The sequence below is a fragment of the Buceros rhinoceros genome, unplaced genomic scaffold (assembly GCF_000710305.1).
Source record: "Buceros rhinoceros silvestris isolate BGI_N320 unplaced genomic scaffold, ASM71030v1 scaffold10313, whole genome shotgun sequence".
NCBI lineage: Eukaryota > Metazoa > Chordata > Aves > Bucerotiformes > Bucerotidae > Buceros > Buceros rhinoceros.
Genome location: NW_010404221.1, coordinates 23,672 through 40,263, shown reverse-complemented (window position 1 = coordinate 40,263; position 16,592 = coordinate 23,672). Strand labels below are relative to the sequence as shown.

Genomic DNA, 16,592 nt, shown 5'->3' with positions numbered 1-16,592 from the left:
ACCACTTGGTCCATATCCACTCCTGCTTTGCAGAGCATCATTTTGTCTTTTGTGTGCCTTTTGCAGAAGTTACAGCTGATTAGACTTAGACTTGTCTGAACACTTCCATGCAACACCTTCTAGCTGACCCTGCCTTGAATTTCAAATTTGCTGTGAAAGAAGCCCTCAGGCAGTTTGGTAACTGAGAGGCTGAGAAAGAAGAAGTTAAAACCTCATGAGCTGCAGTGAGGCTATGTATCAAAGCTAGACAGAAACACAATCTAGTGCTAGATGCAGCTGTGCACTTAGAAGCAGCACAAGCCAGAACTGCATGTTCATTTCTAGCAAGTTCATGAGCTGAACTGCTTATGAAAGCCCAAGTCAAAAAATTATGCAGTTACTTAAGTTGTGCAGGCAGGGGTACTGCCATGGCTTGTATCAATACATGTGCTACAGTCCACTCAATGGGCTACACCAGGAGCAAAACACCCTCAGGGATTGTCTTCGCTCTTTTTAGATCTGTTAGAGGAGGGCAGAACCTCAAAAGTGTAAGGAAGACCAAACCTACATTACTGTGCTTCCCTGCCCATTGGTCGGGCATCTGAGGAGAGGGTTGGCCGTCTGGGGCAGGTGGGAGACAACAGAGCTGAACTTCATTTAGATATTATGGCATATAAGTTGACTTTTCTGTTCTAGACATTTTGAGCAGAAGAGCTATGAATCTGATCCTATAAAAAGTCAGAAACACCACATAAAAATCGTATTTACATACCAAACTCTCCTGTTTACTCCAGCCAGTCCAATCTCAAGTCACTGTAACTGCATTGCAGAGCAGATTTGAGAAAGAAACTAAATTAAAGCTGTGCACCAGTCAGGCTACTTGGGTTGAGTGCTGGCTGGGTCTTAAGTCTGAGATATGTTTAGATTGGCTATTTTTAAAAAGGTGTTAAGAAGTGCAGCGGAAAGGCTTCATGACTGAGAAATGAGCCTTTAACTTAATCTTACCTGTTTCGGTCGATGTGCCAGGGCCCTCACTGCGAGCCTTTTAAAGTGAGGAGGGTGTCTCACTCTGGGGCTAACTGCTACAGGACAGAACTCTGCAACATACTCACTGCTGTTAGTCTCACACCTGTTTGAGAGAACAGATCAACAGATCTAGAAGAAATAAGGGCTTTGATGATAAGCACATTGGTCATTCAATAGCTACTTGCCCATCCACAGTGATGTTCCATCTCGGGGTGCTGTTGAAGTCTACAGACCCGGTTACCCAGCAGTCTTCCAGGTATAATTCAATGTCGGGACTCTCGTCTTTCAGCTCCACCTCAAGAAACACAGGCTCCACAGGTCGTTTGAGTATTGCCACGTTGGGATCATAGAATTCCATGAAAGATTCATCTTGAGAAGACATCAGGGGATTTTGTTCTTGTTCTAATTTTATTTAAATTAAAACATGTCTGGGAATTTTTCTGATTTTCTTAGAAGTCCTAAGACTTACCTTTGGACACTCTTGAAACCACATTCAGGGCTTGTCTTACCCTTCTGTTTACTGCAGAGAAGGAAGCGTTAGTGAGGTTCCTTAGTAGGAAGCAGGACACGTCTTACCAAGGGAACTTGCAACTGAAAGAGTTGCAGAATTTTAAAAATGGAGGAAGAGAATTGCTTACCTGCGATATTTGATCTTGGTACCATCGTACCAGAGCCAAAGGGAGGTGATGTGGATGGATCACTAGTGAAGGCACCTAACACTAGGGTCTCCTTTGCTCGATAGTAGCACAAGACTGTCAGTCTATAATAAAAGAAAGGGTAATTATTGTGTTCACTCTTACTTTCCAGCAGCTGTACCAAAGTGAGCAGTGTCGGTGAGCAGTAGCTCCTACCTGTAGTCTGGGTCTCTTGTGATTGTTGGTATGTTCCATCCTGGAAGAGTCTCTTTCTCATAAGAAATTTCATTTTCATAGATAATGTGATCACCTTCAAACTGTGCATATGGGAAGCTCATTAAAAAATTAATCTTCTCAGGAGTTGGGGCAGGGGAACAAAAGAGAAAATGTGGGAGAGACTGAGACTTGCAGCAGATGGATCTGCTCTGGCCTTGGGCTTACCCTTACTGAAGTGCCACAGGTAGTGACATGGAACTTGAAGAAGGCATGTCCTTCATTATACTCTCTAGGCTTGCAAGAGCTATCCCTTAGTTTGGTTTTACTCATATCAATGGCAGGAACTGTCTTCATTTGGGCAGATATCGTTACAGTACCGTCTGGGTGGCATACTGAGAAAATCAGAGAGCTGGCTTTAAACTCAAGGAAAGAATCCCAGGTCTTTTTATTGATTGATTGATCAGTTGTTGTATAACTTACTTATAAATGATGAAGAATTAAAACTGCAGCTAACAGAGAACATCTGTAAGGTCTCCATAGTTCTCACTTTCCTTAGGGCAACATCAAACCTTGCTTTAATTTTCTGAAAGGACACTTCCTGTGAAGGAGGTGATGGAAGAGGTCTCCTGTTAATGCACATGATCCATCTGCTCTTTGCTTGTGCCACTTGAATACTAACAAGTCACAAGAGTTTAGTCAGTGTAAAGATGAGCCTGATACAACATAGGGCTGGCATTTTTCTTACATGAATTAATTGGTCACTGTCATGGAGATAAATTTTGGCTGATTATTGTAGAATAGTTCAGATGTTTATTACAGCATCAATTTTTCCTTGCCATGTCTTACCACTTCTGCAAAATGTTTCTTCAAAAGAGTTCCTTTCATAAAAGCTCTATCAAAATATTGTTTCTGGCTCAGTGCAGATGGGACATTTTGACTCATCTTACTAAAAATACTAAGGAGTTTGTTTTTTGAAGACTTGGTACATGTCTTTCAGATGCAACTTAGTGCTGCAGTTACATAATACTGGTGGCCTTACCAGAAGGCTCCATGTCCGATACCTCTTGTCCTACTTGTACTGGCTAAAGAGTTCTTCCCTCTGGAGGTTTTCCAGTATGTGTAATACCACAGCACTACAGTCTATGACTGTAGGACTGTGGCTGTATGAACAAAAAGTCCTACGTCCTTCAAAGAAGGCGTTGCGATACCGTTGATGTACCTCATAGACAACTCCCACAGCAAACAGAGGTATTTGCAAGACCAGGTGGGTAGTATTGGTAGCTGTAAGATATCCATTGGTAAGCGCAATGTGCCGGTTCAGGAGCTTGTTACCAAGATACAGGTTCCAATACTGGTGCAAGCCAAAAGTAGGGATGGATAGATACAGGTTTTCTTCATCACAGTAACTAACTGCTTCTGGTAGTTCTGCGGGAGGAAGGTGGCATGAGGAGTTAGCAATGAAGGAAGGTTTGAGTTATGATGTTCGGCCCAGGAAGGGATTTCTACCACATGTAACTTTTTCACTGACACTGCAGCAGTGCTGTTACGTTCATACTGGCATCATCTGTTGGCTTTGGCTGTGTTGTGGACATAACAGCTCACTATTGGTGGGATTGGGAATCCTCACGCTTTAGCAGTGACCTGCCGGCTTGCTTCCAGCACTACTCCCTGTTTCAGTAAGGCAAGCTGAGCTATGGATATAAATATATATTTTTTTGGTCATCCTTCTTTGGGTTGAACCCAGAGCTATTTCAAGATAAAATAAGACAGTAACGAGTCGCTATCACCTTTGTGGCATCCAAAATCTAAGAAGTTTGAGAAAACACCGATCAGACCTCATGACTGGTTCGATGATCTGTTAAGTACAGTTTTCAGTGGATGATTTTCTCCTTACAGAAATGCTGTCTTTGGAGTTCACAGGAATTTATTTGAGTCAGTTGAGTTCTGCCCTGGATGTAGAGGCAGAATTGCATTTGAGGACAAACTGAAACTCATAGCAATGTCTGAAAGTTTTGCCAGTGGATGTATGTTCAAGTTATGAGGCATCTTGTTCACTGAGTTTGCAAGCCAACTTCTTTTACACACTAGTTTTTATTGCTTTCAGTGTCTCAAGGGCAGCCTGTCTTGCCAGTATGCAGAAGAGCTGCCATCAGAAAAGCAGCAAGTTGGCGATGTTACCAGTAATGAACTAGTGAAGGGTGGAGTTTTCCCCAAAGCTCTCAACCTCAGCCTAAAGATGCTCTCGCTGAATTCAATGAAAATCTGACCCATGCTGTTGATGCAAACTGGTTAATACCAGTGGAAAGCTTACTGATATCAGCGATCACACACTCCACTTCTGCAGAATGATAATAGAGTGTCATCTCCAGATCCACGCTTATGGTATAGTTAACGAGCAGGGTATATTTTGTTTCATTTCTGTTCACGTACTGAAAGGGAGAGAAGTGTAAGTCTGTAGTAGCAATGTCTTCAGCACAGACAAGAATGCATATCCTGAGCAGCACTAAATAATTTTTCCAACACCCTCCTCTTCCCTGCAGATAGTCTCCCAAAACATCGCTTCTATTGAACTAAAACTATTTAGAAATCTGGATTGGGTTCAACAGCTCTTTTGGCCAAACATAATTGTGGATAATCTAGTGCCTGTTCAGAAAATGGAGGCAGAAGTGTACACAGTGAAGTTTCCTCTGAAGCCCACTGGTGAAAGAGCTCCTAGAGGGAGGTCTAGGTCCAAACCCTTATTCTTCTTTACTCAGAGTGTGGGCTGAACCCAGGAGAGTGCGTAATTGGTAAGACTAAAGGTGTGAGATGCTATGAGACATCCCTCTCAATATTCTCATTTACTTCACTAAAAGTGCCTCCAAAGTAAAACCTGCTGTTCAATCTGAAATAAATACTTCTGAAAATTTTTGGCTTCCTTTGATCCTTAATGCAATTTAACTGTGGTTTGACTGCAGCCTGAAAATTATTTGTGCAAGTCCCGATCCTGTTTGCTCACAATGTTGTTCCTTGTAACAGAAAATAGCATCGCAGTCCTGCGTGATTTAGTTGAAACAGTGCTAGAGGATCTGCAGTTATGCATCTTCCTGCTAAAGTGAGAGGTTGAATTCCCGCTGTGAATTTATACTTTTTACAAATATTTAGATTAGGAATGGTCTAAAGCTTAACAAAATTACATTTGGAATACCCTCAGTCTGCCCGTGCATGCTCGCGTGGTGCCGGGCCGGTGCCAGTGGTCAAATGGCTCTGCATAAACAGTAGGTATAGGAATTACTGCCTGTTGGTAAGTGCTGTTTGCAGGATTGCAATAATTGATTTATTTTTCCAAGGCACTCCTATTTCAGGGGGCAGCATTAATAGAGATTTGACAGACCTCTTCCTGCTGGGCGTGCGCTTGGACATTAGCCATGCTGACAGACACTAAAGGAAATCATATTTCATACCATCTAATCACACTTGGTACTGCATGTCTCTCAGAGACCTAGGGAGAGCTAGATGGGGACACAGAAGCCTCTACTCTTGATTCGGATGAGCTTAGACTTATTGACACCTTAATGATTGAGGAACAGTTGTTGGTTAATAAAAGCTAGACTGTGTTCTCAAAAGGGACTGCCCTACCTTCTCTCCTCGGCTGCTGAAGTGACCTGATGCATCTTACCTCCCTTAGAACATATGGGTCATCAAAAGAGACTTCCAGGATAAATCCTTTCGTTCTGTTAGAAAAAGGAGTTTCATAAATCTTAAACCCGTGGTGCTGTGCTTCCCTCAGGGTAAATGGCACTTTTCCTATTGTGATTGCCACCAGAGAGACATCAGGAAGAAAGTGTCCAAATGCGATACTAAATAGCCTTTCCTCTGGCAGAGTATCTGTAGGGAGAGAACATCTGCTGATGTGGATCAAGGAATGAAGACGGTTGGGGTGGCCTCCCATTCAAGTTCCAGGAAATTTAGCCAACAGCCATGTCTTTAATGTCTCTGATTAATGAGTGTTTGTGTTCTAGTCAGATCTGAAATACTTTTGAGTACATGGGAATTGCTTCAAGCTGCAGGAGATTAGCAACAAATGCATACAACTTTCTAGAAAGTGGGTGCAGTAACTTTCTAGAGGTGCACTTTACTTTTCCTGTAAAGAAATCTAGAATCTAGTTCAGCCACAAAAAATATGGAAAAATTATCGTAATATATACTAAGAGGCTCCTTTTTCTTTCCGTATCAGTTTTCCAGACAGCTCCAGAGATGTTTACTATCTTAATGCACTGGAAAACATCATTAAATAAACATTACTTCACCACCGGCTGGCACAATGATTTCAGTATGCTCCCAAGATAACAAATGCAGGCACTTTGGGGGAGAAAATGCCATCAATGAACATTGTCATCAGACAGTTGTTCTCCCCAGTGTGATAACTGCACAACACAACATCTTTATTCTAGGGTCCCAATGCTCACTGGAAAAATCTGGATATTAGTGTGAAAGAAACGTTTACGTTCTTATCAGCAACTTATAATTTTCATTTCCTAATGACAGGTGATAAATGGTACATCTGTTAAGACTAAAGGTTTGGAGTTTTTTATAATACCTTGAATTTTTACTTTGGCTAGCAAATTGAAAGTGTGAGTTGAGAGCATTCTGATGAATGTAGGTGTGTGGCAGAGGTCAAATGAAGCAATGTGTAACACAGCAAAAGCAGGAGATTGGCAAAAGTCAATGAGAGGAATGACTTACTGTTGATTACAGTTGGTATTTGTGGCATGAAAGGTGTGGTGATGGATTTGATGACAGTATACTTTGTGGTTTGCCAATCTGCATCTGTCCATGTGTGCTCCAAAAACAAGTCAATGCTGTAAATGACTCCATATACACCACCAGATATGGAGCTCTAGGAGGTAAAATTTGTGATTAAGTCTTAATTCTCATTAGCTCAATAGAGGAGTGACTGAACATGATTAAAATTCTTACACTAGAAAGAAAAAATGGTATTCTAGCACAGTTTGTGGTGGATTTTGCTAGGTCCCAGTTCACTCTGACTGTTTGTCAATGCTTCCAGCAGCTCTTCAGACCAAGTTTGTCTGGTGTTACAATACATATAGAGATGTCAGTGTCCACTGATACACAAAACCCCTGAACTTCTGAAGGGGGTAAGGCAAAATCACATCAATGTCATCTTCACAAATGGAACTAGCAAAGAGCCTTGTGAGGATATTGCCTCTTCCTTTCTAAGTGTCCAAGGACAGGCTGGATGGAGTTTTGAGCAATCTGATCTCATGAAAGATATTCCTGCCCATGGCATGGGGGTTGGACTAGATGGTCTTTAAAGATGCCTCCCAATCCAAACTATTCTGTTCTACATGTTTCTTTTGCCCTCTGTACCTGTAAATTGTAGACTGACAAGGAATATGCTATGTCTAAAGCAGGTGACTGCACACAATCTGCATGCTGGGAACCTGTCCCGTGCTGACTCATGTTGTTTGCATGGAAATTGTCTGGGAAATTACTCTTTGACCCAGGCTAGAAGTTTACCAGGACTAGTTTCATGATGTAGTAACACAGAACTCCGGTGCTCAGGAATCCCTTCACTCTTAATTTATTAGTATGTTTTATGGATTATTAACAAAAGACAGTGTCTTGCTTCTACAATAATGATAATCATAATGATAATCATGACAGGTACTTAATTTCTGAGTAAGTGTTTTCAAAACAAAGAGAAGGAGGATCTAGGTCTTTGAATACCTATTACATCTAAGAATGTTAAACAGTAGTCAATCAGTATTTGGATTGATTTGGAATGAACATGATTTAGAAACGTATTCCATGGCACAAGCCCTCAGATGTGTTAGTGTGTGATAGATTCATACTAACCTTTAACTTGCCTCCTTCTGCTCCAATAGGGACAGTTATTCCAATGTGTGTCTCATTGTGCTTCAATAAATAGTTCTTCTCCTCCGGGTTTACTACGATTCTGTCATCGATTCCCATTAAAATGTTTTTTGACAGAAAGGTGGATTCTTGAAGCACTAATGTGGGGATAACACTTGGCACAGTCCATGTTAGCGTAGTATCAGTGAAACTGATGCCATCTGTAGAGTTAGATAGGCAGGCCCAGAAGACCAGGTAATTGGAGTTACCAGACAGTCTTGACTCTGCTACGGCTGTCTTCTCCTGGCTCCTTTTCACCAGGGTACCTTTACAGCTTTCACTAATGAAATGCCTTGTAGGATATCAACCAACTGATGCTTATTTTGTCACAGAAACCCTGATGCTCAAAGTAGAATCATCAGTTGAATCATCAGTTTCAGGTGACTAATTAATTTATTCAGAAGAACAGACAGTCATGCCCCAGCTACCTGCTTTGTTGTCCTTCTGGTCCCAGGACTTTTGCCTTACTGGACCTTCTCCTTGAAATAGTGGCTTCAAGATCATGACAGCTTAAAACCTCCTGCTTCCTCATGAGTTTTTTCATGTTAACACTGTTCTGTGAGAGATAGAAGGTGCAGCCACCACTGTTCTGCAAAAAGGCAGTCTAGTTCTGCCTCTCTGGAGTAAAGGACGAGGTGAGTCCCAGGAATGCAGAGCTGCATCCCCTACATACAGTTATGTGACAGGGGAGAGCCAAGGCTGTGGGATTAGTCCAGGGGACATTCCCTGGCACTTCTGCAGTCTTACTTGTCTCCAGTTCTCTGCATCTAACGTGAGGTTTTGAGAAACCAGAAACAAGGCACAGCACTGCATTGGGAACACAAGTTATGTAGCATCACAGCAGGGAACATGTTTGTCCGGGACTAAAGCCATGGACTCATAGCTTATGTTGCTCCAAGGGCAGCTCATAAACCTCTTTTTTTACAGAGTAGGTGACAAAGAAATGGGGAGACTGTGTTTTCTATTAACTCCTTAGGCGGTTGATTTTGGTGAACAAGGAAGAAATCCTTACCAATAGGACAGGAGACAGTCGTGTCAATCAGCAAAAGCAACCACCGCTGCCTGTACATGGAAGTGGAAGTGACCATGTTCATATTTACACCATTGACCTGTGGCATGCAGGCAAAAAGGGAGAAGTGATATGCTAGAGATCTAGGCAGTGGAAACAGCACAGTTTTGTGTCTGATTGAGAGTAGCAACTCACCATGCTGATGTCAGACTCGTTGCTGTGATAGGGCGCACGGAGATACACTCGGTACAGCGTATTATTGAAACTGTAGCCCAATTTTGCTGCATCGCTTACCGTTATTCTTTTTCTCCCTGATGGAGAAACAAACATCAGTTGCCAGAGCTGGTATGCAACATTTTGAGTCTGCAAGAGAGAGATGAGCTGCATCAGATATAAGTCTACAAAAGCCTCTTAATAAACTATCATCTTCTAGCACTTATTTTCCTGTTAGAAGCTGAAGTAGTTGGAATGGCACTTGGCACTACCAGTTCACCACAGGCAAGAAATACCCTTGGTTAAGTATAAAGATAAGGAATTCTATAGTTCTTTAAAGAAGTTCTCTCTCTTTAGAGACAGTTCTTATAGCAGCCCTGGAAGAAACTTAGGCTGGTAGCTGTGAACAAATCCCCTTGGACAAAATGTCTATGCTGTTAATAAAACAGGGCCTTCCTGCCCTGTTGATTGCTGGAGCAGTCCAGAGGCCAAATGATAGGCTACCTTTTACAGTATGTAGCCATACTCTGTCAAAGATAAGAAGAGCTGAATGTCTGTACTGGTCTAGAAGAGAGTCTCCTGAAATGACAACCATATGGGAGGACAGTCAAAAGGAAAAATGAACATAAGGAGCAAGTAAGACATATAAAAAATAGGACAAGTGTACATTTCCCCCTAATACTTTCCAGCCTCAAATAATTTTCAGCTCAGGGACTCCTGAGCTATCTGTATCTTCTTTGTATTTTGTATGCCTTATTGAATTTCTCTTCAGTAAACTTTTCCAGACTCTCCTTGAAATCAAGCAAGCTTTTAGCAGCCACAACATCTTTTGGCAAGGGGTTTGACAGATTCACTACCCATTGTGTGAAGAACCACCTACTTTTGTTTGTCTTGAACTCGTTTTCCACTAATGTAACAAGCATATGGCTCTGTTCTTCCACCTAAATGTCCTTTTGCAGTCTAGACCTTTAAGAAAACTTGAGAGGTTTTTCAGTACTTGATGTCATCTTTGACATTTCCCTTTTTTTGACAGAGATGAAGCTATGCCCCAAGAATGACTCATGGGACTAGTGAGAAGAGGTGTGATAGGAACTCTTAGGAAAGACTCCCCTGCATACCTCTGGCAGTGCGGACATCCATGCTAGGGTGTAGTCATTTGAAACTGCAGGGACATCGGTTTTCACTGACACCTGGAGACACAGAGGAGATTCTTTGAGAACAAACAAATCTTCATCATTATTACAGGCATGGGGAGCAGAGAGAGGGCTTTCAGATTTCTCGTCCAGTGTCTGACAGGATTTAGCAATTTACATTCAACGGAGGTAATTAAAGTGCTTCCAAATTGTTTCTTGATGTTGGTGATTTCTGTGGCCTTAAAATGAAAGTTGAAGCCATGACATTTATGATGCTGCCTGTTCAGCAGAGGGAATACTTTGTGTCTAACCAGGTAAATAAAAAGTTTTGTTTCATATCTGGTAAACTGTAAAACTGATCCCACTCTGGAGACTTTCAGAGGGGTCTCTCCACCAGAGGTACAGGGAAGCAGGCTATTGCCTTTAACAGGACTGGTTCCTTCTTCCCATGCAGGCTGAACACCTGAAAATGCAGGATCCCCAATACCTAAGGTAGATGCTGTAGCTGCTATGGTGTAAATCTCGCCAGCATGTGCTGCAGAGTGAGGTGAGTTCTGGACACTGAAGTCACTGAGTCAGTGTTTGCTTCAGACATCTGTACCATGATTTAAGTGTGTTGCAACACCCAGAGGTGACTGCACAGCCTCGAGTCCTACCAGGAGAAATGTGCTTTGTTTTCTCTGTCCTGCCTGTAGTAGATGCGTACAAAAGGCCGGGAAGTTTGTTTTGTTCAGAGCCTCATACCTACACTGGTGTGTAGATGCTGGTAGAAGGCTGGACAGCCAAACTGTCCCCCCAGCAGGCGGCAGGTTCTGTCTCGCAATGATATCCTGTGAGTTGTGTGATGAAGCAGGGGTGCAGCTCTGCAAACTCTAGGTTTTATTATTTCAAATATAAGTTTGGCATTCTCACGGGTGCTGCAGCACTTTATAACATAAAGGTTCTCTCGTGAGCTAAACAGGTTGGCCTGCCTGGCTGCTGGTTTGATTGCAGTGGCTTGACTTACATCATCTGTGCAGTTAACTCAATTGCCCTGCCTTCAAAATACCTCTGACATGTAAATGTGTTACTAATAAGCTTCTACAGTTACACTTTCTGCTGAATATCAGCAGATCATTATTACAAGTGGTACACAGTGTAAAATCAACTTCTGACAGGCACTTGTGGAGGTTGTTGTGCCTGGCAGAGGGCTTGGATGTAGCTTCGCCTTCAGTGGGAAAGCTTTTACCTCCATGTAGTTTTCTTCACACACAATTTCTCTTGAAGCCCAGGAAGAGTAGGAGCAGTACATGGGGTAGGTGTAGGTCACAGCTGCCCTCATGTTTGAAAATGAGGAGACCTTGATGTTCACTGTCAGTGAAAACAGCTCATCTGCCTGGGAAGAAAAGCAGTCAATTCAGCAGACGGTGTGGAAGGTCCCAGGAGTGGCTGCATGGGAAAATCCAGCCCAGTGTCCTGTTTCTGAGAGTGTTTTATAGTGATGAGAAAAAGCTGAGAGCTCTAGTGACAGTTATTCCTCCAACATATCACCCTGTCTTAAGTGGTTTGTGTGCAGGAGCTTTCTGAGCCAGAGATTGTCTCAGTACTTACAGCCTTTGACTCAGACCACATCTCAGTACTATTCTTACCACAGCATTAAGGAGCAGCTAGTCAGGGGAAGATCTGACCTACCTCACCATGTGGTTCATGTTCCTCCCATTCATGATCGCTATGTGCCTCCTCATGGAGAGAAAGTACTAGAGCTTTTAGTTCGATGTAGGTAAGTCAGATCTATCTTACAAATCCTGTTTAGCGTCTATCCTGACTAACTTCAATAAGAACGCCTTTTGGTCCTTTAGCCCTCCAGGAAAGAAGCCACTGAGTGTGCTTTTATCTAACATAGATGTGTATTTTTCTACAGAAAAATGCAAAATCTTTCCAGAGAAATTTCCAGTCTGGAAATCATGGTCATTGAACAGCACATTGTACATACCCCATTCTTGTTAGCATAACCTGTGCCCATAAAGTTTTACCTTATTTTTTCTGTGGGGCTTCCAGGACCAACCAGACTAAACATGGACAAGCAATGGAGTTTTTGCTCTGACATCTTCTGTCTTGAGGTGCATTTCATCTCAACTAACATTTAGAAATTAGAAATCCAGGCTACACTTTTACACATTTCAGGAAGGGGTGAATCACCTTCCGGAGATGCCTGTTTCTCTCCATTGACTGTTGTGTAAGGATAAACAGTTAGTTTAGACTAGACATTATCTTCTAGATGGCTAAAGTTATGTGAGACAAATCTGGGCCTAATAGACGTGTGTGATCTACATTCCTAGGCATGTGTTAACAGGCACATTACCACACAAATTAAGCCAGGAAATGACCTGCCAGAATCACACTGCAAATGTTGCTTTTTCAAGCAGATGCCTACTTCTTTCCAGAGAAGCTTTCAAGAAACTCTCTGGCAAATCAACAGCTACAAGGATATTCTTGAGAACTGGCAGCTAGTCAGCAGCATTAGGCTAAGTGTCATTTCATGGAGAGAGGAAATCCCATGTCAGTCACACTGAACAAACCTCATACTGGAGAGCCATTGCCTATTTATTTCTACACCCCATCACCACTAACTCCTTGAGTTCACTATTTCATGAGTTCTCAAAACATGCCATTGGAATGCCATATAATACCTCAGTCTTGTCTTTTTGGAGAGGATGTACTGTCTGAGTGGTTTTCAAGACCTTCGCTTGTTCTTACCTCATTGACCACATGACAGCCAAGCACTGATGCACGGAAGACGGGGTTGCCCCACACATCTTCTGACAGGACATAGCCACAGCGAGATGCCAGCTTCTCATCCAGCAGAACAGGGCCAGCATAAGGATCTACAGAAAATGGAATCACATGAAAAAGTTCAGGGGAAGTCATGAAGCAGAGTGATACTGAGGCCTCCGCATACAGCTTTCTTCTGAAAAGAGGTCCAGCAGGGCTGGATGCTCTCCAGCGACGTGTGCTGTTAGGGAGCTGGTGAAGCTGTGCTGGTATGTGTTAGAGTGTATGAGACAGGTTGGCAGGGCTCAAGCTCTCCCACATGTTCATTTTAATGCCGATTTCCTTCTGTCCAGAAGCTTGTGCCATAGCCGCCTTGAAATACAATTATGGAGAGTTTCTCTGAGGCATCACATGTATTCCTCCCTCCCTCATTTTACTCTCTAGAAAAGAGTTATGGGCTAGTAAGCCCATCCATTTCTAAAAATACTCAAGTTGTTATAATCTGCAGCTCACTCTGGTCAAAAGATGCAGTCATGGACTTATATTGGATGTGCACTTCTACAAATTGGTCAGATTTGCTGCTCATCTCTGGCAAAGCACTGTGTGCTGTTAAATCTATGGAGGAGCCAAGTCATAGGCACAACAGGGGCTGGCTGTGCTCTGCTCTTAATGCTAATAACATCATATTTTGATAAATATCTGCCCTCTGATTAAGGAACTGTTCTAGCTTTGGGTTAGACACAGGAATCTGTACAAATAGATTTTTAGGGTTTAACTAGCCACCATTGTAATTCTAGATTTGCCTGTCGTCTTTATATGCACTAATAACTGCTGTTTCAGTGTATGTATTCATGCAGCCGGGGTAGACTAAGGAGATAAGTGAAATCAGTTTTGGAAGAAGAAGGGATAGCTTTTATGAGACCAGCTGATAGAGCTGGAAGAAACAAAGAACCTTTTTGTGCCTGAAGGCTGTTCTGTTTTTTCCGGCGATATCAGTTGCTCTCATAAATACTATCACTTCTCTCCACACCCTTGCTGTACTTGATTTTTTCAGTTCTGCCTCCAAAACAACTGAAAAAAAAGCAAAACCCAGAAAAAAGTGTACTGATCTCAACAGAAAGAAATCTGTTTTGGGGTGAAATCACATACTTTTTTTCAATCTGATGTGAACATTTTCTGGTTTTCATTTTGGTTGAGAATATTTTTGTTTTCCTCATCAAAATGGAAACCCCTTGTTCGATCCGAAATAAGGTGTTTAACTGCCATTGTGGTATTAAATAAAAAGGACATTTAAAAAAAAATCCTTAAATTGTTGTAGCACTGACTCAGCACTCATTGAGAGTGTGTTTTCTGGGTATTGCCCAGCCTACACTGCTGTTGTCATTTGTGATGTCCAGGACGTATACAAGCTTAAATGTTGCCTTTGTTTTCCTCGCTCGACATGTGTCAGGGCTCGGCAGAGGAAAGAATGAAAGCCAAATGTCAGTCCTTCCTCCTCAGACCATCCTTTCTCCTTTCCCTAACACGTTAGTTTTAAGGGGCTTGTAGATACAAGCTTTCCTCATCTGTAGGGATTGAGGAGTGAGAGGCCAGGTCCAGGTGACAAGGATGTTCTGCAAGTTCTTTGGGGTCAACTACCAATTACTGTGTAGATGGCAGGAGCCACCAGATCACAGACACTGTGATCCCTTTAGGTGATTCCCCAGCCTTAATGGTACTCAGGGCAGCCACTTGTGACTCACCATTGATTTCCAGCTGGAAGAACTTTCCCTGGAGCAAGAGTTTATTCAATTTCATCCAAAAAATCCTGGAGCGGCAACTGCTCTCTACAAAACCTGGTGTGAGCACATATAGAGCAGATGAGTCAGTAGGACTGGAAGGCAGAGAAGAGTCACATCTTGTTACAAGCAAAGTAACTGAGTTCTCATCCTTGCCTCTCCCCACTATGCTTTTATCATGTTTCACCAACCTGGGGGAGCTATCTGCCTCCCTTGTCCCAGCCAGAACAGCAAGAAAAGCAGCCAGATCCTGCAGTATAAGTACATGAAGTAATGATGGGGTGAACAGAGAAAAAAAAAAAAAAAGATCAAGATGGAAAATGAATGAGGCAGCAACCAGAGTCTTATTACCTGTATAACAAGTAACTCACAGCCTCCATCTGTCCCCAGAGACCTGTGCATGGGCAGCAAAGTCCTCCTCCCTTTGAAGTAAAGCTGACTCAGCTGTGGAGAGGGAACTTGGTCAGACCCAGGAGGAAAGTTATAGCTGACCTTTCACAACAGAGATTCTGTTGTCTTCTCCAAACCTTGTGTGTGAATTAGGAGAGGCTGACGTCTTCTGTTGTGGAGGGACACCTGGGCTGAATCCTGCAGTGCCCTCCAATGTTATCTGAGGTGCTGGCAGTGGGACGCAGCCTCCCTTTCACTGGGAGGGCAGAGAACCCTTCTGCCAGGTATTTACAAAGTCAGATGCTGCTGCTGAGCCTATTTTTAATGAATGCAGCAGAGGATGCTTTCCATCAGCCCCTGGGAAGTAATCTCATTCCTGACAAGCCAGTTGGGTAACTTTGGCTTCAGGTCTTAAGAGCACATGAAACATTTCCCCAGAGGTATTTTAATTTGGTCTATGCAGGGAATACATTTTTCTTTCTGTGAAATGTCCCAGTGACCCAGCCATGCCAGTGATAACAGCAGTTCTTTGGCAGCTACACTTTTTCTTTTGCGGATCCAGTTAGGTTGCCCTTTGATTTGTTTGATTATCAGAGAGTGTTTTGGTGAAAACATCTTGTTTTTAGAAGTGCTCTGATATCTCTGGGTCAGACCATGCGCAAGTCTGTAAATGGCCAAACATACTGCCTGGGAAGAGAAACTCTGCGCCTGGTGGGAGCTCTGGACCTGGGACTGCCAGTGCCCCGGGAAGCAAAGGTGGTGAGAGGTTTGGTGAGCTAAAACTGCAGCTTGTGTGGCGTGGATGAGCCACGCTGGAGTGAGAAGTACTGGGCATTTAGGTTGACATTTTAGCCATTGAAGCCCAGAGGTCATTCTCCTTTTGGTCCCCGTTTTGGGGCATTACCCAGCCATTCTCACCTTACTTTGGTGCTGTGCTGTAGAAATTAAACTGTTTTCACAGTATACTTCACACTGCTTTGGGAGAAACTACAGCCGCTGGGCACTTACACTCACAGTACACAGTGCAATCAGTGTAATTTCCTCCTCTGTCCTCTTCTCTCAGAGGACCTCTGCAGTAACGGCGGAACCCACACCGCTGCCCCGCCAGACACACTCACTTTATACAGTAGGGGGCCAGTGGCACGCTTGTGTGAGTGCTCTGGAGCAGTGCCCCAGGGCTTTAACAATATCCCAGCTAATGTCCTGTGGCCACAAGATCCTTTCTCATTCAGCATGAGCCGAACTCCAACTTCTTGCAACAAACTTCTCATGAGCCCACGCAGGACTCGCTGCATGATCCTGGCCTGCATTAACTGTGCGTCCCCGGACTCAGAGTGACTCTTCATTGAATCCAGCTGGGGCTGGAATTTAGCTGGAAGTGGCAGTACTCAGATAGATACCACAGTGATGAGTGTGGTGTAATAGCGAGATTTTGAATTTTGAGTGAAAACTTCAGTGTATTTGGATAGCAAACAGTTCCAATTTTGATAAGCCATTTCCAAGAGCCATGTAGCATCTCTCTGAGGTACTGAGGGTCAAGGTCTGA

The 16,592-nt window shown here is 43.0% G+C and overlaps 1 protein-coding gene across 1 annotated transcript; it reads right to left on the bottom strand.

The window, feature by feature from the left end:
• Positions 1-984: 984 nt before the first annotated feature.
• Positions 985-15,180, bottom strand: LOC104490957 (the record flags this gene model as incomplete). The annotated part of the gene is made up of 18 exons (XM_010133309.1): positions 15,008-15,180; positions 14,848-14,906; positions 14,621-14,713; positions 12,864-12,991; positions 11,356-11,502; positions 10,113-10,184; positions 8,977-9,144; positions 8,785-8,881; positions 7,716-7,933; positions 6,582-6,735; positions 5,515-5,723; positions 4,168-4,285; positions 3,039-3,281; positions 2,082-2,248; positions 1,857-1,957; positions 1,644-1,765; positions 1,191-1,374; positions 985-1,108 (listed from the first exon to the last, which is right to left on the bottom strand). Coding segments are annotated over exons 1-18 (2,433 nt in total), but the record flags the coding sequence as incomplete, so codon positions are not given.
• Positions 15,181-16,592: the final 1,412 nt, after the last annotated feature.